Raw genomic sequence first — 27,503 nt, forward strand, 5'->3', positions numbered from 1 at the left:
ATTTCTCCTGAGTAAACAAGAGGGTCAAAGCCCTCACCCCACTAACCCTAACACTTTGATCCATCTTCGGAGATGGTCAGTATATTCCCTGGTGTCCAGAGTCTTGAAATGTGGTATGAGAGGGTTAACATTTTCTTTTCTGGAGAAATAGGAAATAGTTTGAGTTGAAATCACAGGAAGGAACAAATGATACTGTCAATCAGGACTCCTGTACCGTTTGCATATCTCCTACCAACTCACTTTCTAATCACAGGTATGTCCACAAGAAGCCCAGAAATGGCTACAGCCTTCAAAATCATAAGCTCCAAGGAGCCCAGCACCAGCCCAGAGATGAAGTACACTCTGGGAAATTCTTGGAATACTTCAACAGCAACTGTCCCTACGAAGACCACAGTGGAACCAGTCACACTTCAGACCACAGCCATAGAGAGTGGCAACATCAGCCTCCCTCACCTGCCCACAGGATTCATGACACCAGCCAAGTCACCAACAAAAGGGAAAGCAACTACAGAATGGGTCTCACTCTCCCCATCTGAGGTTTGGACCAACCCCCATCTTGGGACTCCAGAAGGGACCAAAAAGTTATTGGGCACAGTGTCCTCTGTCTCCCGAGAGTCAAATCCTAAAGGCAACATAGGGACTGGTCCACAAAGAAGCCCAACTCTGATTCCAAGGACAACTGGAATGAATTTATCCATCTGGCTTGGCTCCACTGGAGGGACCACCGTGGACACACATGTCTCTCTGAACACATCTTCCACTGGTCCTGAAGACTCTGTGGCCATCCCGGACTCTTTGACAACCCAGATGGTAACCATGAGCTCAGTGACAGATAAATCTGAATTTATAACCAAGACAAGGGTCAACATCACAGTCATTCCTTCCACTGTTCTGAGTAAAGATACAATGACAGATGAACAACAGGCAAGTATATCTGTGAGTGAGGCTTATTCATCTGCTAGCCCATGGTCAGAGCAGACAACTGGGAATAACCTGATTCTTGGTAAATCCCCTGAGGCCAAAGACACATTGCTTAAAACCTCCGTAGAACAAACCACATTAGCATCTCTGACCTCTGAAAGCCAAGACATTACCAGCATCACCAATGCCTCAGGAGGAAAAATGAGCTCTTCACCATCTGTCACATTCCCCTCCGTGGGGTCTAAGACACTGGAGACCATCACAAGTGTAGTAACTAGTGATGTTGCTTCTACTCTTGGGCAACTATCACAGACCTCACATCCTGCAGGAGTGAGCAACATGGAGGTAACCGTAGCTCCCACTCCACTTGTCACCACCACCATCACCACTGTGGAAACCAATTCAGTCCTGACTACCATGCCCCACCCAAAAGGAAGTGTGAGCACCATGGACAGCACCCTGGCTACAGAGACCAGCACATCTGCCCTACAGCACCCGCCCACCTGGTCATCCACAGCTGTTCCTGCCCCAACATCAGGCCCCAGGACTATCACAGACATGGCTTCAATCTTGGAAGTCACAGGTTCTCCTAAAGCAATTTCTGCAATGAGCGCAACTTCATCCATAGCGTCAAGCACTGAATCAGGCTCTGTGTCTACCCCCCATGGCCTTGTGACTGTCATTGGAACCAGCCTAGCCGTCCCATCCTCCTTTGCATCAGTTGAAAAGACAGAGGCCAGCACAAGTGTAAGGACACTGAGTCCTTTAGACACAACTGCATCTATGCCCATCTCAACTTCTGGTGTCGAGAGGATGAGCACCTCAGTTCCTGACATTTTAAGCACAAGTTGGACTCCCAGTAGAAGAGAAACAGAAGCCTTGCATGTTTCAATGGCTTCTATGGACCATCCAAATACAAAGACTATCCCAAAGATCCTCCCATCTACTCCTCTGCCTGATTCTCTGTCCACTCTTGACTGGGCCACTGGGAGTTCTGTGTCATCAGCCATAACCTCTACCTCAGTTCTTCAGGAGGTTACAACTCCTTCAGAACTCCCTTTGGAGAACATGATCAGCCCAACTACCTCACAGCTGCCCTCCTCCATAGAGGACATTACAAGTGAGGTCACACCTGTTACAATGGTAAATAGCTCTAAAGTCACTTTATCAGGGAGGCCAGATCTTGCTAGCAAAGAAGTAGAGCAGAGTTCTACCCAGCTTCACGTCACAGCTTCTGCAGATCCAGGGCATATGTCTAGACCAGAAGCAACAACTCTGGATTTAATCCCATACACAGTAAGAACTCCATATCCAATTCCCCAGGTGAATGGGATAAGGACTCCTACAACAGAGGCAAAAGCTACATCTCATTCCTGGATGGGGGAAGAAGAAACAAGCTCAAGCACATCTCTGAACACTGAGGTGGTAAATGTCTCTTCTGTCTCAGGAGGGACCATCAAGGAGGTTACTGACTCCCCAGGCTTATTAAAGACCACAGATCTACTGGGCATAAGCTTGGAATCTGGGACAACTTCATCTCCAAATTGGAAAAATGGCACATATGAGAGAATAGCCACTTCTGAACCTACCACAGACAAAGGGGCAATTCACCCATCTACAAACACAGTAGATACAATAGTATGGCCCTCAAATTCTGAACATGATCTTCATTCCACTGTCCCAGCCCACTCAGAGTCATCGATGGGCACATATCCAATGAATACTACCTCCATCATGCTGAATACCATTGTTTCCACATCAACAACTACCTGGCCAGAATCCACAAGGGCTGGAAGAGAGCTTGATTACCCCCTGACCACTGAACTGAGGGAGTCCAGTACTTACATGGATACCAACTCAACCACAGAGATAAGCAGTGTCCATTCCCTAAGTTCTTTTGCTATTACTAGGGTGTCCGGGGCAGAAGTCACTACCTCTGACAGAATTTCCAGCCCAGATCTAGCTCAGTCCACAAGGTCATCAGACACCACCAGGCCCTCTACCTTCCCTGACATAATAGACTCTGAAAGAATGACCATCACCATGCAAACAGGTCCTTCTGGGACTACATCACTGGGTGCACCTACCATGGACACATTAGCCACAGCCTCCCTGTCAGGGACTTACTTGGCTGTGACTCAGGGATTTCCACAGTCAAAGATAACCACTCAAATGAGCAAAGGTCCTGAAGGTGTGTCATGGACAAACCCTCCCTCTGTGGGAGAAACCCCATCTTCCTCTTCCCTAGCACCTATCTCTGACACAACCTCATCTTCTCATGTTTTGTTGACATCACAAGGGCAAAGTACCTCTTCTACTCTACCTGTGACCTCAGGTCTCTTGCCTGAGAACTTCGGCTTGGGGAAGACCAGAGACATGTTGAGGACAAGTTTGGAAACTGATACCAGTTTACCCCCAAATTTGAGCAGTAGCTCAGATGAGATGCTTGTCACCACAGATATAGAAGCAATTCATCCTTCCACAAACACAGCAACGACACATGTAGAGACTACCAGTTGTGGACATGAATCACATTCTCCTGTCCTGGCCCACACACAGCCATCCAAAGCTACATCTTCAGTGGTTACCTCCTCTACCATGTGGGACATTACTGCTCCCACAGCAATGTCTGGCTCATCTGAGACTATAAAGATTGAGAGAGAGTCAGTGTCCTCTCTGAATACTGGACTTAGGGAGACAAGTACCTACCAGGAGACCAGCTCTGCTACAGAGACAAGCACTGTCATTTCCAATGTGTCCACAAGTGATGCTACTACTGAGGTCACCAGGACACAAGTTACCTCCTCTAGCAGGATATCCATCCCAAGCCCTGCTCACTTCAAAACTTCTCCAAACACACCTACAGAAAGCAGAACCAGCCCCTCTATATCCATGTTCATGACAGAATCTTCAGGAATGACCATCACCACCCAAACAGGTCCCCCAGGGCCTACATCACAGGACACACTTACCTTGGACATACCGACCAAGGTCTCTGGGGCAGGGACTCACTCGACTGTGACTCAGAGTTTTACACATTCAGAGATGACCACTCTCAGGAGCAGAGGTCCTGAGGATGTGTCTTGGACAAGCCCTACCTCTGTGGAAAAAACCAGGTCTCGCTCTTCCCTAGAACCCATCCTTGCCACATCCTCACCTTCTCCTGCACCTTTCACATTACAAGGGAACAGTACCTTCTCTCCTGTTTCCATGACCTCAGTTCTCACCTCTGGCTTGAGAAAGACCACAGAAATTTTGGACACAAGCTTGGAACCTGTGACCAGTACACCTGAAAGTGTGAACAACGTCTTGCATGAGATACTGACCACTTCAGAAGCCACCACAGATACAGAAACAATTCATTCTTCAACAGTAACCGATATGGGGATCACTAGTTCAGCACATAAATCACAGTTCACAGTCCCAGCCAACACAGAGCCATCCAAAGCCACATCTCCAATGGTTATCTCTTCTACCATAAGGGACACCACTGTCTCCACGTCAATTTCAGACTCTTCCAAAACTACAAAGATTGCAACAGAGTCAATATCCTCCTTGACCCCTGGACTGAGGGATACCAGCACCTATCAGGGGAAAAGCTCAAGTAGAGATACTTCTCAAAACACAGCCATAACCAATGTGGGGACCACCACTTATGAACATGAATCACATTCCTTTGTCTCAACTGACTCAAAACCATCCAAAGCCGTATTTCCAATGAATACAGCCACCACCATTGGGAAAACCACGGTTTCCACCCCAAAGTCTAGCTACTCTGAGACTACAAGAATTGAGACTGAGACAAGTCCCTCCTTGATGTTTGGACTGAGGGAAACCAGCACCTCCAAGGAAACCAACTCATCCACAGAGCCAACCATTATCCTTCCTGGTGTGAACATTAGTTCTATTACTGAGGTGACAAGGACAGAAGACATCGCCTCTAGTAGTGTACTCAATCCAAGCCCTGCTATTTCCACCATGTCAGCAATAAACGCTACAGAAACCATCACAAAACTTTTTACTTTCCCCACAATAACAAAATCAACAGAAAAAACTGTGACCACTGAAACAGGTACTCCTGCAGCGACATCACAGGACATATTTCGCTGGACCACATCACCCAAAACATCCATGGTAGGGATCCATACACCTGTGACTCAGAGAATTCTACAAACAAAGCTGATGACTGCCATTAGCAGAGGTGATGAGGATGTGTCTTGGCGAAGCCGTGCCTCTGTGAAAGAAACTGGCTCTCCATCTTCCCCAGTGATTGCACCTGCCATGAGAACACCCTCCCCTGAGCCATTCACATTACCAGCGAGGAGCCCCTCCTTTCCTACACCTGGGACCACACTTCTCACCCATAGTCTGGGGAAGACCAAAGATGCATTGGGTACCAGTGTGGAACCTGTGTCCAGTTCACCTTCAAGTGAGAACAGCACCACCATTGACATACTGTCCACCTCTGAAGCCTCCACAGGAACAGATGCAATTCAGCCCTCCAAAAACGCAGCTGCGACCCATGGGGCCAACACAAGTTCTGGACATGAAGCACATTCCTCTGCCCCAGCTGACTCAGAGGCATCCAATATCACGTCTCCAACGGTTACTCCTTCCACCTCTAGGGACACCCGTGTTTCCACATCAATGCCTCACTCTTTAGAAACTACAATGTCTGAGATAGACTCCACATCCTCTCTGACTCCTGAACTGAGGAAGACCAGCACCGTCCAGCAGAACAGCTCAGCCCCAGGGAAAATCACCGTCCTTTCCAGACTTCCCACTGATACGACTACTGAGTTCTCTACGACAGAACCCATCTCCTCTAGCCACACGTCCATCCCTGGCCCTGTTCAGTCCACGATGTCGCCAGACCTCCCTACAGGCATCGTCACCAGGCCCTCTGCCTCTCCTGGGACAACAGAATCTGCAGACGTGACCATGACCACCCAAAGAGGTGCCACTGAGGATACATCACAGAACCCACTTACCATGGGCACTACAACCAACACCTCAGGGGCAGAGATTCACTCGACTGTGACTCAGAGTTTTACGCACTCAGAGATGACCACTCGCAGGAGCAGAGGTCTCGAGGATGTGTCTTGGACAAGCCCTGCCTCTGTGAAAGAAACTGGCTCTCCGTCTTCCCCACTGATTGTATCTCCCATGACAACACCCTCCCCTGAGCCATCCACATTACCAGCGAGGAGCCCCTCCTCTCCTACCCCCGTGACCTCACTTCTCACCCGTGGTCTGGGGAAGACCAAAGACACGTGGGGTACAAGTGTGGAACCTGTGTCCAGCTCACCTTCAAGTGAGACCAGCACCACCATTGACATACTGTCCACCTCTGAAGCCTCCACAGGAACAGATGCAATTCAGCCCTCCAAAAACGCAGCTGCGACCCATGGGGCCAACACAAGTTCTGGACATGAAGCACATTCCTCTGCCCCAGCTGACTCAGAGGCATCCAATATCACGTCTCCAACGGTTACTCCTTCCACCTCTAGGGACACCCGTGTTTCCACATCAATGCCTCACTCTTTAGAAACTACAATGTCTGAGATAGACTCCACATCCTCTCTGACTCCTGAACTGAGGAAGACCAGCACCGTCCAGCAGAACAGCTCAGCCCCAGGGAAAATCACCGTCCTTTCCAGACTTCCCACTGATACGACTACTGAGTTCTCTACGACAGAACCCATCTCCTCTAGCCACACGTCCATCCCTGGCCCTGTTCAGTCCACGATGTCGCCAGACCTCCCTACAGGCATCGTCACCAGGCCCTCTGCCTCTCCTGGGACAACAGAATCTGCAGACGTGACCATGACCACCCAAAGAGGTGCCACTGAGGATACATCACAGAACCCACTTACCATGGGCACTACAACCAACACCTCAGGGGCAGAGATTCACTCGACTGTGACTCAGAGTTTTACGCACTCAGAGATGACCACTCGCAGGAGCAGAGGTCTCGAGGATGTGTCTTGGACAAGCCCTGCCTCTGTGAAAGAAACTGGCTCTCCGTCTTCCCCACTGATTGTATCTCCCATGACAACACCCTCCCCTGAGCCATCCACATTACCAGCGAGGAGCCCCTCCTCTCCTACCCCCGTGACCTCACTTCTCACCCGTGGTCTGGGGAAGACCAAAGACACGTGGGGTACAAGTGTGGAACCTGTGTCCAGCTCACCTTCAAGTGAGACCAGCACCACCATTGACATACTGTCCACCTCTGAAGCCTCCACAGGAACAGATGCAATTCAGCCCTCCAAAAACGCAGCTGCGACCCATGGGGCCAACACAAGTTCTGGACATGAAGCACATTCCTCTGCCCCAGCTGACTCAGAGGCATCCAATATCACGTCTCCAACGGTTACTCCTTCCACCTCTAGGGACACCCGTGTTTCCACATCAATGCCTCACTCTTTAGAAACTACAATGTCTGAGATAGACTCCACATCCTCTCTGACTCCTGAACTGAGGAAGACCAGCACCGTCCAGCAGAACAGCTCAGCCCCAGGGAAAATCACCGTCCTTTCCAGACTTCCCACTGATACGACTACTGAGTTCTCTACGACAGAACCCATCTCCTCTAGCCACACGTCCATCCCTGGCCCTGTTCAGTCCACGATGTCGCCAGACCTCCCTACAGGCATCGTCACCAGGCCCTCTGCCTCTCCTGGGACAACAGAATCTGCAGACGTGACCATGACCACCCAAAGAGGTGCCACTGAGGATACATCACAGAACCCACTTACCATGGGCACTACAACCAACACCTCAGGGGCAGAGATTCACTCGACTGTGACTCAGAGTTTTACGCACTCAGAGATGACCACTCGCAGGAGCAGAGGTCTCGAGGATGTGTCTTGGACAAGCCCTGCCTCTGTGAAAGAAACTGGCTCTCCGTCTTCCCCACTGATTGTATCTCCCATGACAACACCCTCCCCTGAGCCATCCACATTACCAGCGAGGAGCCCCTCCTCTCCTACCCCCGTGACCTCACTTCTCACCCGTGGTCTGGGGAAGACCAAAGACACGTGGGGTACAAGTGTGGAACCTGTGTCCAGCTCACCTTCAAGTGAGACCAGCACCACCATTGACATACTGTCCACCTCTGAAGCCTCCACAGGAACAGATGCAATTCAGCCCTCCAAAAACGCAGCTGCGACCCATGGGGCCAACACAAGTTCTGGACATGAAGCACATTCCTCTGCCCCAGCTGACTCAGAGGCATCCAATATCACGTCTCCAACGGTTACTCCTTCCACCTCTAGGGACACCCGTGTTTCCACATCAATGCCTCACTCTTTAGAAACTACAATGTCTGAGATAGACTCCACATCCTCTCTGACTCCTGAACTGAGGAAGACCAGCACCGTCCAGCAGAACAGCTCAGCCCCAGGGAAAATCACCGTCCTTTCCAGACTTCCCACTGATACGACTACTGAGTTCTCTACGACAGAACCCATCTCCTCTAGCCACACGTCCATCCCTGGCCCTGTTCAGTCCACGATGTCGCCAGACCTCCCTACAGGCATCGTCACCAGGCCCTCTGCCTCTCCTGGGACAACAGAATCTGCAGACGTGACCATGACCACCCAAAGAGGTGCCACTGAGGATACATCACAGAACCCACTTACCATGGGCACTACAACCAACACCTCAGGGGCAGAGATTCACTCGACTGTGACTCAGAGTTTTACGCACTCAGAGATGACCACTCGCAGGAGCAGAGGTCTCGAGGATGTGTCTTGGACAAGCCCTGCCTCTGTGAAAGAAACTGGCTCTCCGTCTTCCCCACTGATTGTATCTACCATGACAACACCCTCCCCTGAGCCATCCACATTACCAGCGAGGAGCCCCTCCTCTCCTACCCCCGTGACCTCACTTCTCACCCGTGGTCTGGGGAAGACCAAAGACACGTGGGGTACAAGTGTGGAACCTGTGTCCAGCTCACCTTCAAGTGAGACCAGCACCACCATTGACATACTGTCCACCTCTGAAGCCTCCACAGGAACAGATGCAATTCAGCCCTCCAAAAACGCAGCTGCGACCCATGGGGCCAACACAAGTTCTGGACATGAAGCACATTCCTCTGCCCCAGCTGACTCAGAGGCATCCAATATCACGTCTCCAACGGTTACTCCTTCCACCTCTAGGGACACCCGTGTTTCCACATCAATGCCTCACTCTTTAGAAACTACAATGTCTGAGATAGACTCCACATCCTCTCTGACTCCTGAACTGAGGAAGACCAGCACCGTCCAGCAGAACAGCTCAGCCCCAGGGAAAATCACCGTCCTTTCCAGACTTCCCACTGATACGACTACTGAGTTCTCTACGACAGAACCCATCTCCTCTAGCCACACGTCCATCCCTGGCCCTGTTCAGTCCACGATGTCGCCAGACCTCCCTACAGGCATCGTCACCAGGCCCTCTGCCTCTCCTGGGACAACAGAATCTGCAGACGTGACCATGACCACCCAAAGAGGTGCCACTGAGGATACATCACAGAACCCACTTACCATGGGCACTACAACCAACACCTCAGGGGCAGAGATTCACTCGACTGTGACTCAGAGTTTTACGCACTCAGAGATGACCACTCGCAGGAGCAGAGGTCTCGAGGATGTGTCTTGGACAAGCCCTGCCTCTGTGAAAGAAACTGGCTCTCCGTCTTCCCCACTGATTGTATCTCCCATGACAACACCCTCCCCTGAGCCATCCACATTACCAGCGAGGAGCCCCTCCTCTCCTACCCCCGTGACCTCACTTCTCACCCGTGGTCTGGGGAAGACCAAAGACACGTGGGGTACAAGTGTGGAACCTGTGTCCAGCTCACCTTCAAGTGAGACCAGCACCACCATTGACATACTGTCCACCTCTGAAGCCTCCACAGGAACAGATGCAATTCAGCCCTCCAAAAACGCAGCTGCGACCCATGGGGCCAACACAAGTTCTGGACATGAAGCACATTCCTCTGCCCCAGCTGACTCAGAGGCATCCAATATCACGTCTCCAACGGTTACTCCTTCCACCTCTAGGGACACCCGTGTTTCCACATCAATGCCTCACTCTTTAGAAACTACAATGTCTGAGATAGACTCCACATCCTCTCTGACTCCTGAACTGAGGAAGACCAGCACCGTCCAGCAGAACAGCTCAGCCCCAGGGAAAATCACCGTCCTTTCCAGACTTCCCACTGATACGACTACTGAGTTCTCTACGACAGAACCCATCTCCTCTAGCCACACGTCCATCCCTGGCCCTGTTCAGTCCACGATGTCGCCAGACCTCCCTACAGGCATCGTCACCAGGCCCTCTGCCTCTCCTGGGACAACAGAATCTGCAGACGTGACCATGACCACCCAAAGAGGTGCCACTGAGGATACATCACAGAACCCACTTACCATGGGCACTACAACCAACACCTCAGGGGCAGAGATTCACTCGACTGTGACTCAGAGTTTTACGCACTCAGAGATGACCACTCGCAGGAGCAGAGGTCTCGAGGATGTGTCTTGGACAAGCCCTGCCTCTGTGAAAGAAACTGGCTCTCCGTCTTCCCCACTGATTGTATCTACCATGACAACACCCTCCCCTGAGCCATCCACATTACCAGCGAGGAGCCCCTCCTCTCCTACCCCCGTGACCTCACTTCTCACCCGTGGTCTGGGGAAGACCAAAGACACGTGGGGTACAAGTGTGGAACCTGTGTCCAGCTCACCTTCAAGTGAGACCAGCACCACCATTGACATACTGTCCACCTCTGAAGCCTCCACAGGAACAGATGCAATTCAGCCCTCCAAAAACGCAGCTGCGACCCATGGGGCCAACACAAGTTCTGGACATGAAGCACATTCCTCTGCCCCAGCTGACTCAGAGGCATCCAATATCACGTCTCCAACGGTTACTCCTTCCACCTCTAGGGACACCCGTGTTTCCACATCAATGCCTCACTCTTTAGAAACTACAATGTCTGAGATAGACTCCACATCCTCTCTGACTCCTGAACTGAGGAAGACCAGCACCGTCCAGCAGAACAGCTCAGCCCCAGGGAAAATCACCGTCCTTTCCAGACTTCCCACTGATACGACTACTGAGTTCTCTACGACAGAACCCATCTCCTCTAGCCACACGTCCATCCCTGGCCCCGTTCAGTCCACGATGTCGCCAGACCTCCCTACAGGCATCGTCACCAGGCCCTCTGCCTCTCCTGGGACAACAGAATCTGCAGACGTGACCATGACCACCCAAAGAGGTGCCACTGAGGATACATCACAGAACCCACTTACCATGGGCACTACAACCAACACCTCAGGGGCAGAGATTCACTCGACTGTGACTCAGAGTTTCACGCACTCAGAGATGACCACTCGCAGGAGCAGAGGTCTCGAGGATGTGTCTTGGACAAGCCCTGCCTCTGTGAAAGAAACTGGCTCTCCGTCTTCCCCACTGATTGTATCTACCATGACAACACCCTCCCCTGAGCCATCCACATTACCAGCGAGGAGCCCCTCCTCTCCTACCCCCGTGACCTCACTTCTCACCCGTGGTCTGGGGAAGACCAAAGACACGTGGGGTACAAGTGTGGAACCTGTGTCCAGCTCACCTTCAAGTGAGACCAGCACCACCATTGACATACTGTCCACCTCTGAAGCCTCCACAGGAACAGATGCAATTCAGCCCTCCAAAAACGCAGCTGCGACCCATGGGGCCAACACAAGTTCTGGACATGAAGCACATTCCTCTGCCCCAGCTGACTCAGAGGCATCCAATATCACGTCTCCAACGGTTACTCCTTCCACCTCTAGGGACACCCGTGTTTCCACATCAATGCCTCACTCTTTAGAAACTACAATGTCTGAGATAGACTCCACATCCTCTCTGACTCCTGAACTGAGGAAGACCAGCACCGTCCAGCAGAACAGCTCAGCCCCAGGGAAAATCACCGTCCTTTCCAGACTTCCCACTGATACGACTACTGAGTTCTCTACGACAGAACCCATCTCCTCTAGCCACACGTCCATCCCTGGCCCTGTTCAGTCCACGATGTCGCCAGACCTCCCTACAGGCATCGTCACCAGGCCCTCTGCCTCTCCTGGGACAACAGAATCTGCAGACGTGACCATGACCACCCAAAGAGGTGCCACTGAGGATACATCACAGAACCCACTTACCATGGGCACTACAACCAACACCTCAGGGGCAGAGATTCACTCGACTGTGACTCAGAGTTTTACGCACTCAGAGATGACCACTCGCAGGAGCAGAGGTCTCGAGGATGTGTCTTGGACAAGCCCTGCCTCTGTGAAAGAAACTGGCTCTCCGTCTTCCCCACTGATTGTATCTCCCATGACAACACCCTCCCCTGAGCCATCCACATTACCAGCGAGGAGCCCCTCCTCTCCTACCCCCGTGACCTCACTTCTCACCCGTGGTCTGGGGAAGACCAAAGACACGTGGGGTACAAGTGTGGAACCTGTGTCCAGCTCACCTTCAAGTGAGACCAGCACCACCATTGACATACTGTCCACCTCTGAAGCCTCCACAGGAACAGATGCAATTCAGCCCTCCAAAAACGCAGCTGCGACCCATGGGGCCAACACAAGTTCTGGACATGAAGCACATTCCTCTGCCCCAGCTGACTCAGAGGCATCCAATATCACGTCTCCAACGGTTACTCCTTCCACCTCTAGGGACACCCGTGTTTCCACATCAATGCCTCACTCTTTAGAAACTACAATGTCTGAGATAGACTCCACATCCTCTCTGACTCCTGAACTGAGGAAGACCAGCACCGTCCAGCAGAACAGCTCAGCCCCAGGGAAAATCACCGTCCTTTCCAGACTTCCCACTGATACGACTACTGAGTTCTCTACGACAGAACCCATCTCCTCTAGCCACACGTCCATCCCTGGCCCTGTTCAGTCCACGATGTCGCCAGACCTCCCTACAGGCATCGTCACCAGGCCCTCTGCCTCTCCTGGGACAACAGAATCTGCAGACGTGACCATGACCACCCAAAGAGGTGCCACTGAGGATACATCACAGAACCCACTTACCATGGGCACTACAACCAACACCTCAGGGGCAGAGATTCACTCGACTGTGACTCAGAGTTTTACGCACTCAGAGATGACCACTCGCAGGAGCAGAGGTCTCGAGGATGTGTCTTGGACAAGCCCTGCCTCTGTGAAAGAAACTGGCTCTCCGTCTTCCCCACTGATTGTATCTCCCATGACAACACCCTCCCCTGAGCCATCCACATTACCAGCGAGGAGCCCCTCCTCTCCTACCCCCGTGACCTCACTTCTCACCCGTGGTCTGGGGAAGACCAAAGACACGTGGGGTACAAGTGTGGAACCTGTGTCCAGCTCACCTTCAAGTGAGACCAGCACCACCATTGACATACTGTCCACCTCTGAAGCCTCCACAGGAACAGATGCAATTCAGCCCTCCAAAAACGCAGCTGCGACCCATGGGGCCAACACAAGTTCTGGACATGAAGCACATTCCTCTGCCCCAGCTGACTCAGAGGCATCCAATATCACGTCTCCAACGGTTACTCCTTCCACCTCTAGGGACACCCGTGTTTCCACATCAATGCCTCACTCTTTAGAAACTACAATGTCTGAGATAGACTCCACATCCTCTCTGACTCCTGAACTGAGGAAGACCAGCACCGTCCAGCAGAACAGCTCAGCCCCAGGGAAAATCACCGTCCTTTCCAGACTTCCCACTGATACGACTACTGAGTTCTCTACGACAGAACCCATCTCCTCTAGCCACACGTCCATCCCTGGCCCTGTTCAGTCCACGATGTCGCCAGACCTCCCTACAGGCATCGTCACCAGGCCCTCTGCCTCTCCTGGGACAACAGAATCTGCAGACGTGACCATGACCACCCAAAGAGGTGCCACTGAGGATACATCACAGAACCCACTTACCATGGGCACTACAACCAACACCTCAGGGGCAGAGATTCACTCGACTGTGACTCAGAGTTTTACGCACTCAGAGATGACCACTCGCAGGAGCAGAGGTCTCGAGGATGTGTCTTGGACAAGCCCTGCCTCTGTGAAAGAAACTGGCTCTCCGTCTTCCCCACTGATTGTATCTACCATGACAACACCCTCCCCTGAGCCATCCACATTACCAGCGAGGAGCCCCTCCTCTCCTACCCCCGTGACCTCACTTCTCACCCGTGGTCTGGGGAAGACCAAAGACACGTGGGGTACAAGTGTGGAACCTGTGTCCAGCTCACCTTCAAGTGAGACCAGCACCACCATTGACATACTGTCCACCTCTGAAGCCTCCACAGGAACAGATGCAATTCAGCCCTCCAAAAACGCAGCTGCGACCCATGGGGCCAACACAAGTTCTGGACATGAAGCACATTCCTCTGCCCCAGCTGACTCAGAGGCATCCAATATCACGTCTCCAACGGTTACTCCTTCCACCTCTAGGGACACCCGTGTTTCCACATCAATGCCTCACTCTTTAGAAACTACAATGTCTGAGATAGACTCCACATCCTCTCTGACTCCTGAACTGAGGAAGACCAGCACCGTCCAGCAGAACAGCTCAGCCCCAGGGAAAATCACCGTCCTTTCCAGACTTCCCACTGATACGACTACTGAGTTCTCTACGACAGAACCCATCTCCTCTAGCCACACGTCCATCCCTGGCCCTGTTCAGTCCACGATGTCGCCAGACCTCCCTACAGGCATCGTCACCAGGCCCTCTGCCTCTCCTGGGACAACAGAATCTGCAGACGTGACCATGACCACCCAAAGAGGTGCCACTGAGGATACATCACAGAACCCACTTACCATGGGCACTACAACCAACACCTCAGGGGCAGAGATTCACTCGACTGTGACTCAGAGTTTTACGCACTCAGAGATGACCACTCGCAGGAGCAGAGGTCTCGAGGATGTGTCTTGGACAAGCCCTGCCTCTGTGAAAGAAACTGGCTCTCCGTCTTCCCCACTGATTGTATCTCCCATGACAACACCCTCCCCTGAGCCATCCACATTACCAGCGAGGAGCCCCTCCTCTCCTACCCCCGTGACCTCACTTCTCACCCGTGGTCTGGGGAAGACCAAAGACACGTGGGGTACAAGTGTGGAACCTGTGTCCAGCTCACCTTCAAGTGAGACCAGCACCACCATTGACATACTGTCCACCTCTGAAGCCTCCACAGGAACAGATGCAATTCAGCCCTCCAAAAACGCAGCTGCGACCCATGGGGCCAACACAAGTTCTGGACATGAAGCACATTCCTCTGCCCCAGCTGACTCAGAGGCATCCAATATCACGTCTCCAACGGTTACTCCTTCCACCTCTAGGGACACCCGTGTTTCCACATCAATGCCTCACTCTTTAGAAACTACAATGTCTGAGATAGACTCCACATCCTCTCTGACTCCTGAACTGAGGAAGACCAGCACCGTCCAGCAGAACAGCTCAGCCCCAGGGAAAATCACCGTCCTTTCCAGACTTCCCACTGATACGACTACTGAGTTCTCTACGACAGAACCCATCTCCTCTAGCCACACGTCCATCCCTGGCCCTGTTCAGTCCACGATGTCGCCAGACCTCCCTACAGGCATCGTCACCAGGCCCTCTGCCTCTCCTGGGACAACAGAATCTGCAGACGTGACCATGACCACCCAAAGAGGTGCCACTGAGGATACATCACAGAACCCACTTACCATGGGCACTACAACCAACACCTCAGGGGCAGAGATTCACTCGACTGTGACTCAGAGTTTTACGCACTCAGAGATGACCACTCGCAGGAGCAGAGGTCTCGAGGATGTGTCTTGGACAAGCCCTGCCTCTGTGAAAGAAACTGGCTCTCCGTCTTCCCCACTGATTGTATCTCCCATGACAACACCCTCCCCTGAGCCATCCACATTACCAGCGAGGAGCCCCTCCTCTCCTACCCCCGTGACCTCACTTCTCACCCGTGGTCTGGGGAAGACCAAAGACACGTGGGGTACAAGTGTGGAACCTGTGTCCAGCTCACCTTCAAGTGAGACCAGCACCACCATTGACATACTGTCCACCTCTGAAGCCTCCACAGGAACAGATGCAATTCAGCCCTCCAAAAACGCAGCTGCGACCCATGGGGCCAACACAAGTTCTGGACATGAAGCACATTCCTCTGCCCCAGCTGACTCAGAGGCATCCAATATCACGTCTCCAACGGTTACTCCTTCCACCTCTAGGGACACCCGTGTTTCCACATCAATGCCTCACTCTTTAGAAACTACAATGTCTGAGATAGACTCCACATCCTCTCTGACTCCTGAACTGAGGAAGACCAGCACCGTCCAGCAGAACAGCTCAGCCCCAGGGAAAATCACCGTCCTTTCCAGACTTCCCACTGATACGACTACTGAGTTCTCTACGACAGAACCCATCTCCTCTAGCCACACGTCCATCCCTGGCCCCGTTCAGTCCACGATGTCGCCAGACCTCCCTACAGGCATCGTCACCAGGCCCTCTGCCTCTCCTGGGACAACAGAATCTGCAGACGTGACCATGACCACCCAAAGAGGTGCCACTGAGGATACATCACAGAACCCACTTACCATGGGCACTACAACCAACACCTCAGGGGCAGAGATTCACTCGACTGTGACTCAGAGTTTTACGCACTCAGAGATGACCACTCGCAGGAGCAGAGGTCTCGAGGATGTGTCTTGGACAAGCCCTGCCTCTGTGAAAGAAACTGGCTCTCCGTCTTCCCCACTGATTGTATCTCCCATGACAACACCCTCCCCTGAGCCATCCACATTACCAGCGAGGAGCCCCTCCTCTCCTACCCCCGTGACCTCACTTCTCACCCGTGGTCTGGGGAAGACCAAAGACACGTGGGGTACAAGTGTGGAACCTGTGTCCAGCTCACCTTCAAGTGAGACCAGCACCACCATTGACATACTGTCCACCTCTGAAGCCTCCACAGGAACAGATGCAATTCAGCCCTCCAAAAACGCAGCTGCGACCCATGGGGCCAACACAAGTTCTGGACATGAAGCACATTCCTCTGCCCCAGCTGACTCAGAGGCATCCAATATCACGTCTCCAACGGTTACTCCTTCCACCTCTAGGGACACCCGTGTTTCCACATCAATGCCTCACTCTTTAGAAACTACAATGTCTGAGATAGACTCCACATCCTCTCTGACTCCTGAACTGAGGAAGACCAGCACCGTCCAGCAGAACAGCTCAGCCCCAGGGAAAATCACCGTCCTTTCCAGACTTCCCACTGATACGACTACTGAGTTCTCTACGACAGAACCCATCTCCTCTAGCCACACATCCATCCCTGGCCCTGTTCAGTCCACGATGTCGCCAGACCTCCCTACAGGCATCGTCACCAGGCCCTCTGCCTCTCCTGGGACAACAGAATCTGCAGAAGTGACCATGACCACCCAAAGAGGTGCCACTGAGGATACATCACAGAACCCACTTACCATGGGCACTACAACCAACACCTCAGGGGCAGAGATTCACTCGACTGTGACTCAGAGTTTTACGCACTCAGAGATGACCACTCGCAGGAGCAGAGGTCTCGAGGATGTGTCTTGGACAAGCCCTGCCTCTGTGAAAGAAACTGGCTCTCCGTCTTCCCCACTGATTGTATCTCCCATGACAACACCCTCCCCTGAGCCATCCACATTACCAGCGAGGGGCCCCTCCTCTCCTACCCCCGTGACCTCACTTCTCACCCGTGGTCTGGGGAAGACCAAAGACACATGGGGTACAAGTGTGGAACCTGTGTCCAGCTCACCTTCAAGTGAGACCAGCACCACCATTGACATACTGTCCACCTCTGAAGCCTCCACAGGAACAGATGCAATTCAGCCCTCCAAAAACGCAGCTGCGACCCATGGGGCCAACACAAGTTCTGGACATGAAGCACATTCCTCTGCCCCAGCTGACTCAGAGGCATCCAATATCACGTCTCCAACGGTTACTCCTTCCACCTCTAGGGACACCCGTGTTTCCACATCAATGCCTCACTCTTTAGAAACTACAATGTCTGAGATAGACTCCACATCCTCTCTGACTCCTGAACTGAGGAAGACCAGCACCGTCCAGCAGAACAGCTCAGCCCCAGGGAAAATCACCGTCCTTTCCAGACTTCCCACTGATACGACTACTGAGTTCTCTACGACAGAACCCATCTCCTCTAGCCACACGTCCATCCCTGGCCCTGTTCAGTCCACGATGTCGCCAGACCTCCCTACAGGCATCGTCACCAGGCCCTCTGCCTCTCCTGGGACAACAGAATCTGCAGAAGTGACCATGACCACCCAAAGAGGTGCCACTGAGGATACATCACAGAACCCACTTACCATGGGCACTACAACCAACACCTCAGGGGCAGAGATTCACTCGACTGTGACTCAGAGTTTTACGCACTCAGAGATGACCACTCGCAGGAGCAGAGGTCTCGAGGATGTGTCTTGGACAAGCCCTGCCTCTGTGAAAGAAACTGGCTCTCCGTCTTCCCCACTGATTGTATCTCCCATGACAACACCCTCCCCTGAGCCATCCACATTACCAGCGAGGAGCCCCTCCTCTCCTACCCCCGTGACCTCACTTCTCACCCGTGGTCTGGGGAAGACCAAAGACACATGGGGTACAAGTGTGGAACCTGTGTCCAGCTCACCTTCAAGTGAGACCAGCACCACCATTGACATACTGTCCACCTCTGAAGCCTCCACAGGAACAGATGCAATTCAGCCCTCCAAAAACGCAGCTGCGACCCATGGGGCCAACACAAGTTCTGGACATGAAGCACATTCCTCTGCCCCAGCTGACTCAGAGGCATCCAATATCACGTCTCCAACGGTTACTCCTTCCACCTCTAGGGACACCCGTGTTTCCACATCAATGCCTCACTCTTTAGAAACTACAATGTCTGAGATAGACTCCACATCCTCTCTGACTCCTGAACTGAGGAAGACCAGCACCGTCCAGCAGAACAGCTCAGCCCCAGGGAAAATCACCGTCCTTTCCAGACTTCCCACTGATACGACTACTGAGTTCTCTACGACAGAACCCATCTCCTCTAGCCACACGTCCATCCCTGGCCCTGTTCAGTCCACGATGTCGCCAGACCTCCCTACAGGCATCGTCACCAGGCCCCCTGCCTCTCCTGGGACAACAGAATCTGCAGAAGTGACCATGACCACCCAAAGAGGTGCCACTGAGGATACATCACAGAACCCACTTACCATGGGCACTACAACCAACACCTCAGGGGCAGAGATTCATTCGACTGTGACTCAGAGTTTTACGCACTCAGAGATGACCACTCGCAGGAGCAGAGGTCTCGAGGATGTGTCATGGACAAGCCCTGCCTCTGTGAAAGAAACTGGCTCTCCATCTTCCCCAGTGATTGTACCTGCCATGAGAACCCCCTTCTCTGAGCCATCCACATTACCAGCGAGGAGCCCCTCCTCTCCTACCTCTGTGACCTCACTTCTCACCCGTAGTCTGGGGAAGACCAAAGATGCATTGGGTACAACCTTGGGAGCAGTGACCACGTTACCTCCAAGTTTGAGTAGTCCCACAGTTGAGACAATTTCCACCTCTGAATTCTCCATAGATACAGCGAAAATTCTTCCTTCCATATACACAGTCTTGAGTACTGAGGGTTCCAGTACTTCTGGACATGAACAAAGTTCCTCTGTCCCAATTTTCCCTGAGTCCTCCAGCACCATATATCCTATGGGTACTGCTTCCTCCGTGGATGAGACCACTCTTTCCACATCAATGCCTTCCTCCTTTGAGACCAAGACACTTTCCCATCTGACTCCTGGACTGAAGGAGACAAGAATAGCCTTGGATTCCAGGTCAAGCACACTCACAAACACACCTTCATCGCCTCTGTCCACTCATGGTTTGAAGGGTCCCAAGACTGATATTACGTCCTCTGTGAAAGTATCATCCCCAGATCAGCCTCTGTCTACACAGTATACTGACATTCCAGTGGAAACAGTCACACGCTTTTACACTTCTCCCTCCATTACAGGGTCTGCTGGCATAACTGTCCCAGGATCCAATCTTTCTGTGCCTGTATCAGAAAATACACGTTACCTAAGCACAGATATGCTGTCTTCAGCTGAGACCATTTTTGCTAATAACACAGTAACGCCTTCTTTGTCAGAGGCCATGGCTTCCTTTGCTACATCTGGAGTTCCAGGTGCCATCTCAGTCAGTCCATTTTCTAGGACAGAATCAGGCCCTGGGGATGCTACTATGCCCACCACTGCAGAGAGTCTACCTTCTTCATCTTCAATACCATTCCCCTCTTTGACCTTCCGTACCACTGATTCTTCAAACAGCCCACTCCCCCATTGGATTACCTCCTCACTAGCTACCCCAAGAACAGTAGACACCAACCTTGAGGCAGAGAGCCGAAGCACTGCTGCATTACCCTTGGTTACAGCCAGTACTTTGCAGACTTGGACACAGTCAGTCAGGACATCTTTACCACCCATTATGGATACCAGAATGACAGAGAGTGTTGGTTTGGGAACAGTGACAAGTTCTTCTCAAGTTCTTCCACACTCAACCCAGTTGACAAGTAAGGACCCACTGCTCCTACACTCTCATTATTTGGGGCTCAGAGAAAATGGCTTCTTTCCCAACAGGTAAAAAGGAGTTACTTAGGAGTTTATTACTGCACCAGAAATTCCTTTAGAAAACATATATTTTGATCTATTTTCATGTCCAGGCATTGAAATAAGCACTGGGGAAACAAAGCTAAATAAGCAAGTAGTTGAATAATTATAGTACCATGATGGATGTTGTAACATTACGGCTAATGTTGATGATGACAATAATGATAACAACAAATGTTTATAGAACACTTATTCTGTGTCAAATGCTGTTCTATTAAGTTCCTCATTGGAACACAGTTTGAGAAGGGACTATTATAAGCCCATTATACAAATGACTCAACTGATACAGAGAGAGGTTGAGTAATTTGTTCAAGATCATTAAAGCTGGGAAGTGATAAGAACTCAGACTATATGGCACTAGGAACCCATGTTCTTAGCCATTAGGCTAGGCAGGAGTGGTCCGAGAGATAGGAGAAAAAGCAAGAGATTCTGGCCTCACAGAAGCCAGAGGAAGAGAGAGTTTTAGGAAGGAGGGATGGTCAGTTCCGTCAAATGCTACAGAATAGCCAAATTGAAATGAGGTGAGAAGTTCTCTGACAACATGTGGGTCCTCAGGGATTCTAATGAAGGGAGCATCAGTGAGTTTTAGAGGACTGAAACAACAGATAAAATAATACATGGATAAAAGGAGAGATTCCTCCTTTAAACTGAGCATGTTTCTATACTGAGAAGAGAGTCAGCAAGGGAAAAGGGAAAGAAAAAGGTGAGTGAATGAAAATCGAGGGAACAAAGTACCTATGGATGTGGGAGGTACTTAGGACCTAGGAGGAGAAACACCACCTCCAAAAGAACAGTAGATGAGGTAGGGAACTTCTTGGGAGGATTCCATTCCTTGGATAAGTTGAATTTGACGCCAGATTTTGTTCTGGACACAAATCCAACAAGGCCCTCCAACTACTCCAGCACCTGTTCACTAGAAAATATGTACAGAAGGGTGATTTGATTATTTCCCAAACTAGTTTTAACAATTCACAATCAGGTTAGACACATTGATGGCTATTGACCCATGTCTTAAAATGTGGCTCGATAGTTGAGTGATGGGTGTTCAGTAAGCAAGTGATGAGTGGAATGGAAAGAAGGTAGGACTGTGGTTGGATGGGAGGAGGGAAGAAAGGAAGAATGGAGTGATAGATAAATGAAAGAAGAAAAGATGGATGTATAGAAGGAAGGATGAATGTATAGAGGGAAGGATGAAAATAAGGAAGATGGATGGAAGAAAGGATTGAAGGAAATAAAGATTGAAGGAAATACTGTAGGGATGAAAAGTTGCAAAGAAAGGAGAGAGGAAATATGAAAGGAAAGATGCATGGTAGGAAGAAAGGATAAAAGGAAGGATGGATGGAAGAATAAATGGGTAGATATAGGGATAGATGGACAGAAAGATGGATGAATCTCTGGGTGAATGGATGGACACAGTCCTGGTTCCAATCCATACAGATGGTTGAGAAGAAATGCGTTGTATAGTCAAATTAAGTGGATCTATTTAGACCATGTTCTGCTTCTGGATGAGATGAGTTACTCTAGGTCTCTTCCCTACCCTCTCCTGCAGGGACTGATGGCATTGTGGAGCGTATCACAAAGATACCCAATGAAGCAGCACATGGAGACACCACCATCCATGTCCCCCTGGCATCCACGTCTGCTAGTCTTAGAGGTAGGTTCAACTTTGCTTACTTCCCAGTAATCCGACTTATGCCTTTATTTCCTGTTCCAGAGGGATGAAATGTTTGTTTCTTTAGAGAAAGAACTATGTGGAGTTGCCATGGGCTTCCCTGTCTCAACTGTATCTTTGTCAAGTGGTTACCAGGTAGATGTTACTTTTCATTCCCTCATAACATGCTGAGTGAGTTTAGTTCAAGGTTAAACTGGGTCGGATATGTCAACTTCACAAATCCGACCCAGTTTAACTTAATTCTGAAAGTGCTTATTAATAATTTACTGTCTGTTAGAAACTATGATATAAACTAAGGATGCACAGATGAAAATAGATCAGCATTGCATCCATGGAGCTCTCAGTCCAGTAGAGGAGACAGCAAAGGAACAAAATAATTGTGATGCAAGTTTTAAAAAAACTTTTATTGGAGTATAGTTGATTTACAATGTTGTGTTAGTTTCAGGTGTACAGAAAAGTGAATCAGTTACACATATACATATATCCACTCTTTTTTAGGTTCTTTTCCCATATAGGCCATTACAGAGTATTGAGTAGAGTTCCCTGTGCTATACAGTAGGTCCTTATTAGTTATATGATGCAACTTTAAAGTATCTGAATGGTAGAAGGAAGGCTTCATGGAGGAGGTAACATTTGAGCTGGGTTTGAAAGGATGAAGAGGAATATAGCAGGAAGACAAGGAGAATTGATGAAGACATTCTGGACAGAAGGGAGAGCTGCATGCAAAGGCACAGGGAAGGGTAAAACCTGGACATATTTGGGAGGTACAAATAATTCACCTTTGCTAAACTATGAAATATACAGATGAGATGGTGGGAGATGAGACTGTAGACGGGCAGAAAACAACATTCAGAAAACCTTTTAAGCTCTTGTAATGCTTGGATGCCCTTTAACAAAAGGACAAAAAGTTTGTGGCCGAACAGTCTGACAAACATGTTGCTCCTGGAAATTCCCTGGCGGTCCAATGGTTAGGACTCTGTGCTTCCATTGCAGGGGGCAGGGGTTCAATCCCTGGTCAGGGAACTAAGATTCCACAAGCTGCGTGGTGTGGCAAAAAAAATTTTTTTTGCTCCTTCCTAGAGGGTAATAACATGCATAAGCATATTAAAGGCTCTGAGATATCCTGCTGTAAAGAAACTTGTTTAGCCTTATTCAACACAGGGTTTTACATAATTATTTGGCTGTATAATTTTTTCCGCTGAAAGGCGCCTACTAACATGTTACAGTATTACTGGTCTGCATGAGTGCTTAAGAGGGGCACGTGTATATAGCAAGGGGTTCTCCTCACCACATGGCTAAAAGGTAAAGTTCCCCATACCCATTAAGTTTCTTCCAACATTTTTAAAAATTTTATTTATTTATTTATCTGTTTGTTTATTTATTTATTTTTGGCTGCATTGGGTCTTCCTTGCTGCGCGTGGGCTTTTTCTAGTTGCATCCAGCAGGGGCTACTCTTCATTGCGGTGCGCGGGCTTCTCATTGCAGTGACTTCTCCTGTTGCAGAGCATGGGCTCTAGGCATGCAGGTTTCAGTAGTTGTGGTACGTGGGCTCAGTAGTTGTGGCTCGGGGGCTCTAGAGTGCAGGCTCAGTAGTTGTGGTGCACAGGCTTATTTGCTCCACAGCATGTGGGATCTTCACGGACCAGGGATCGAACCCGTGTCTCCTGCATTGGCAGGCGGATTCTTAACCACTGCGCCACCAGGGATGTCCCATTTTCCAACATTTTTAGAGACCAGACTATTTTACCAGTACATTTTGGAAGCTTTTTGCCAGATCCAGGCTTTGGACAGAGTCACCACCAGTCAGGTTATTAGTCTTATCCTGTGACCCAGGTATCTTTGGTTGGCCCCCCCCAGAAGCAGATATGAGTTAAGGACGTGGGCAAGTAGTTTATTTTAGGTTGGGGGTGGTCCCAGGAAGCGCTGGAGAAGAGAAGGAAAGGAAGTCAATGCAAGGTGCTTTCCTGAGCAGGTCACAGCTGTGGGCAAAAGAGTGTCAGTTCCACTAGGGACCTCTAGGAGACAGCATAGAACACCTCACCTAGCCAAGTGGCTGGAGTGTTTATCATCCAACTTCCTTCCATTGTTGGCCATGGGCTGCTTGGTCCTGGAGGTAACCCTCAGCACTCCCAGCCTGCCGGACACACAGGCTAAGTGAAAGCCCTTAGGTGCAGAGCTACAGGGGCTGCATTAGGATCCCATCGTGGTTACGTACTGCAGCAGTGAGTGCTTACGGGATATGAGTGAGGCATTGCCAGTTGGCTACATCAGATCACTTGGAAATGGATCACTGAGCTTCAGGTGATAACCAATATTTAGATAGCAAAGTTTATGAGGGATAGCTAACCATATTCATTGCCTTCTTTCAATATAGAGTGGGATTTCTCAACCTCAGTACTATCGATATTTTGGGCAGATAACTACTTGTTGTAGGGGGCTGTAGGATGTTCAACAGCATCCCTGGCCTCTGCTCACGGGATGCCAGTAGCACCCTCCATATACACACAGCTGTGACAAACAAAACTGTCTCCTGACATTGCCAAGTGTCTCCTGGGAGCAAAACTGTCCCAGGCTGAGACCACTAAATTAGAGAATCCTTGAGGACCCCACCCCCATGGTCATTTTCTCCTTACATCCTTCCTTTCCATCCTGGCCCCCACAAGATCCTGAAACTCAGTTAGGGAATTAATAACCTGCAGTGGTTGAGAGCATAGGTCTAGGATTCAGAGAGAACTATGTTGAAATTTCCACACTATCAGTCAGTAGCTGTGTGATCTTGGCAAATGATGATCTCTGAGTTTCTGTCCTTTCCCTGGTCTGTAAAATGACAAGAATAATAGGATATACACTCAGTGTTCTTGTGAGGCTCAAAAATACAAGGCATGTTAGGTAATTTGCTCATCATCATCAACATCATCATCTTCATCATCAAAAACATATTAAACACATTAGGACGTCTACTCTTGGAGATATGTTTTTTAGGGTATACCCAGCAACACAAGGACATTGTTCCACCATCAGAGTCCAAATCCTCCTCATTTTGTCCCTCTCCCTGCAGCAACTTCCAGTAGGCTTTGTGGTCTTTATAGAGAAGCATCCCTGTAGTTTTTCCTCCTTCCTGGGGACCCTTTTCTGAAGGCCTGGTCAGTAGCTGCTGTCTCAGCTAATGTCACTCTACTCTTCCTCAGAGACTGAATTCCAGTCACCTTGGCCAGCTAGTGTGGTTCCTGGCAAATTCAATTCGGTAAACATTTATTGTCTATTAGAAGTCCAAAGAGTAGGAGTAGTAATAATGTGTGGTTGTAGCTACTAACAGTAGCAATAACTCTAGCAATAGTAGATAATAGCAGGCAGCAGCAGCAGTAGTAGCAATAACAGTAGTGATAGGTGGTAATAGTAGTAGTAACAGCAGTAATGGTTGGTAGCAGCAGTGGTAGCATTAACAGTATTAATAACAGCAGAAATGGTAGGTAGAGGCAGTGATAGTAGTAACAGTAGTAATAACTCTAGCAATAGTAGATAATAGTAGGCAGTACTAGTAGTAGTAATAGTAGCAATAACAGTGGTAATAGTAGTAGTAACAGCAGTAATGGAAGGTAGCAGCAGTGGTAGTAGTAACAGTAGTAATAACTCTAGCAATGGTAGGTAATAGTAGATAGTAGTAGTAGCAGTGGTAGTAGTAACAGTAGCAATAACAGTAGTAATAGGTGGTAATAGTAGTAGTAACAGCAGTAATGTTAGGTAGTGGCAGTGGTAGTAGTAACAGTAGTAATAACAGCAGAAATGGTAGGTAGAGGCAGTGATAGTAGTAAGAGTAGTAGTAGTAGGTAGTAGCAAGAGCAGTAATAACAGTGGTAATAGTCGATAAATAGTAGTGGTAGTAGTGGTAACATCTTATTACAAACCAGGAGGCATTGTGCTTGGTGCATTTTTATCAAGACTCTGAGATAACCACTGTACTTATTCCTACTTTATAGATAAGAAAATGGAGGTCTAGCAAGATCTGACAACTTAAAGAGCCACACATCTGTTTAGTGGAGGAGCCAGAACACTAATGTGGCTTAAGAGCCCAAGCTCTTAAGCACAAAGATACATGATCTCTCTCAAGTCAGAGGAGACCTGCCAATGTACATATTCATCCATCTATTTGTTCATTCATTCATTCAACAAATATTTGTTGAGCACCTACAATATGCCAAGCAGTCAGACATTAGTAGATATTACCAGGCAGACTGGGAGGGGTGGTACAGTGCAGGTTCAGACAGTATGATGAGGAAATATTGAGAAGGGAGAGATGGATTCCAACATGGATTTGTAAAGGTAGATTTGAGCTAGGGTTTGAAGAAGGGCAGAACATAAGAAAACCGATGAGAGATGGGCATGGCAGGTAGAGAAAACAGCTTGAACAAAGGCTCAGAGGAAGAGTACAGAGAACATCTGGGAACAGGTGGTGGTCAAGAATTCATGGAGGAGTTCCCACATCTATTCCTCTGACTGATATTCATTGAGGAGATAATAAATATATCACAGAAATTTATAGAAAGTGACTAGCACTTTGAGGACTTTTTTTTATAAATACAAAAAACAAAAACCAAAACCTGAAATCCATTTTTAAAAATCCATTTGTATGGGACTTCCCTGGTGGCGCAGTGGTTAAGAATCTGCCTGCTAATGCAGGGGACACGGGTTCAAGCCCTGGTTCAGGAAGATCCCACATGCCGCGGGGCAACTAAGCTCGCGCACCACAACTACTGAGCCCACACGCCGCAACTACTGGAGGCTGCGCACCCTAGGGCCCATGCTCTGCAACGAGATGCCACCGCAATGAGAAGCCCACATACTGCAATGAAGAATAGCCCCCGCTCGCCGCAACTAGAGAAAGCCCGAGCGCAGCAACAAAGACCCAACACAGCCAAAAAAAATTTTTTTAATCCATTTGTAATCTCATTCCTTAGTGAATGGCAACGTTAACCACAGTCTTGTGGGTTATTCGTGCTTGGCCAAACTTCCCAGGATCTCCTTCTCACTTCCTGAATAGTTTATCGAAAAAGGTAAAGTTCTTAGACTTACATGAACTACAGTTTAAATCCTGGTCTTGACACTCTAGATGTAATTAAATATCAAAAATCTCTGCGTACTGGTTCCAGTAGCTACTTACTCGATGATCTTAGATATATTGCTTAATCTCCTAT

At 49.7% G+C, this 27,503-nt stretch overlaps 1 protein-coding gene across 1 annotated transcript in view; it reads left to right on the forward strand.

Moving 5' to 3' along the window:
• MUC16 (mucin 16, cell surface associated) overlaps nucleotides 1-27,503 on the forward strand; it is a 143,198-nt gene that overhangs the window by 77,351 nt on the left and 38,344 nt on the right. The window contains exons 6-7 of the mRNA XM_082380461.1: nucleotides 254-20,542; nucleotides 22,189-22,293. Coding sequence (XP_082236587.1) covers nucleotides 254-20,542; nucleotides 22,189-22,293 — 20,394 coding nt within the window. The remainder of the gene's footprint in view (nucleotides 1-253; nucleotides 20,543-22,188; nucleotides 22,294-27,503) is intronic.

The sequence above is a fragment of the Balaenoptera borealis genome (genome assembly GCF_965194805.1).
Source record: "Balaenoptera borealis genome assembly, chromosome: 2".
Taxonomy (NCBI): domain Eukaryota; kingdom Metazoa; phylum Chordata; class Mammalia; order Artiodactyla; family Balaenopteridae; genus Balaenoptera; species Balaenoptera borealis.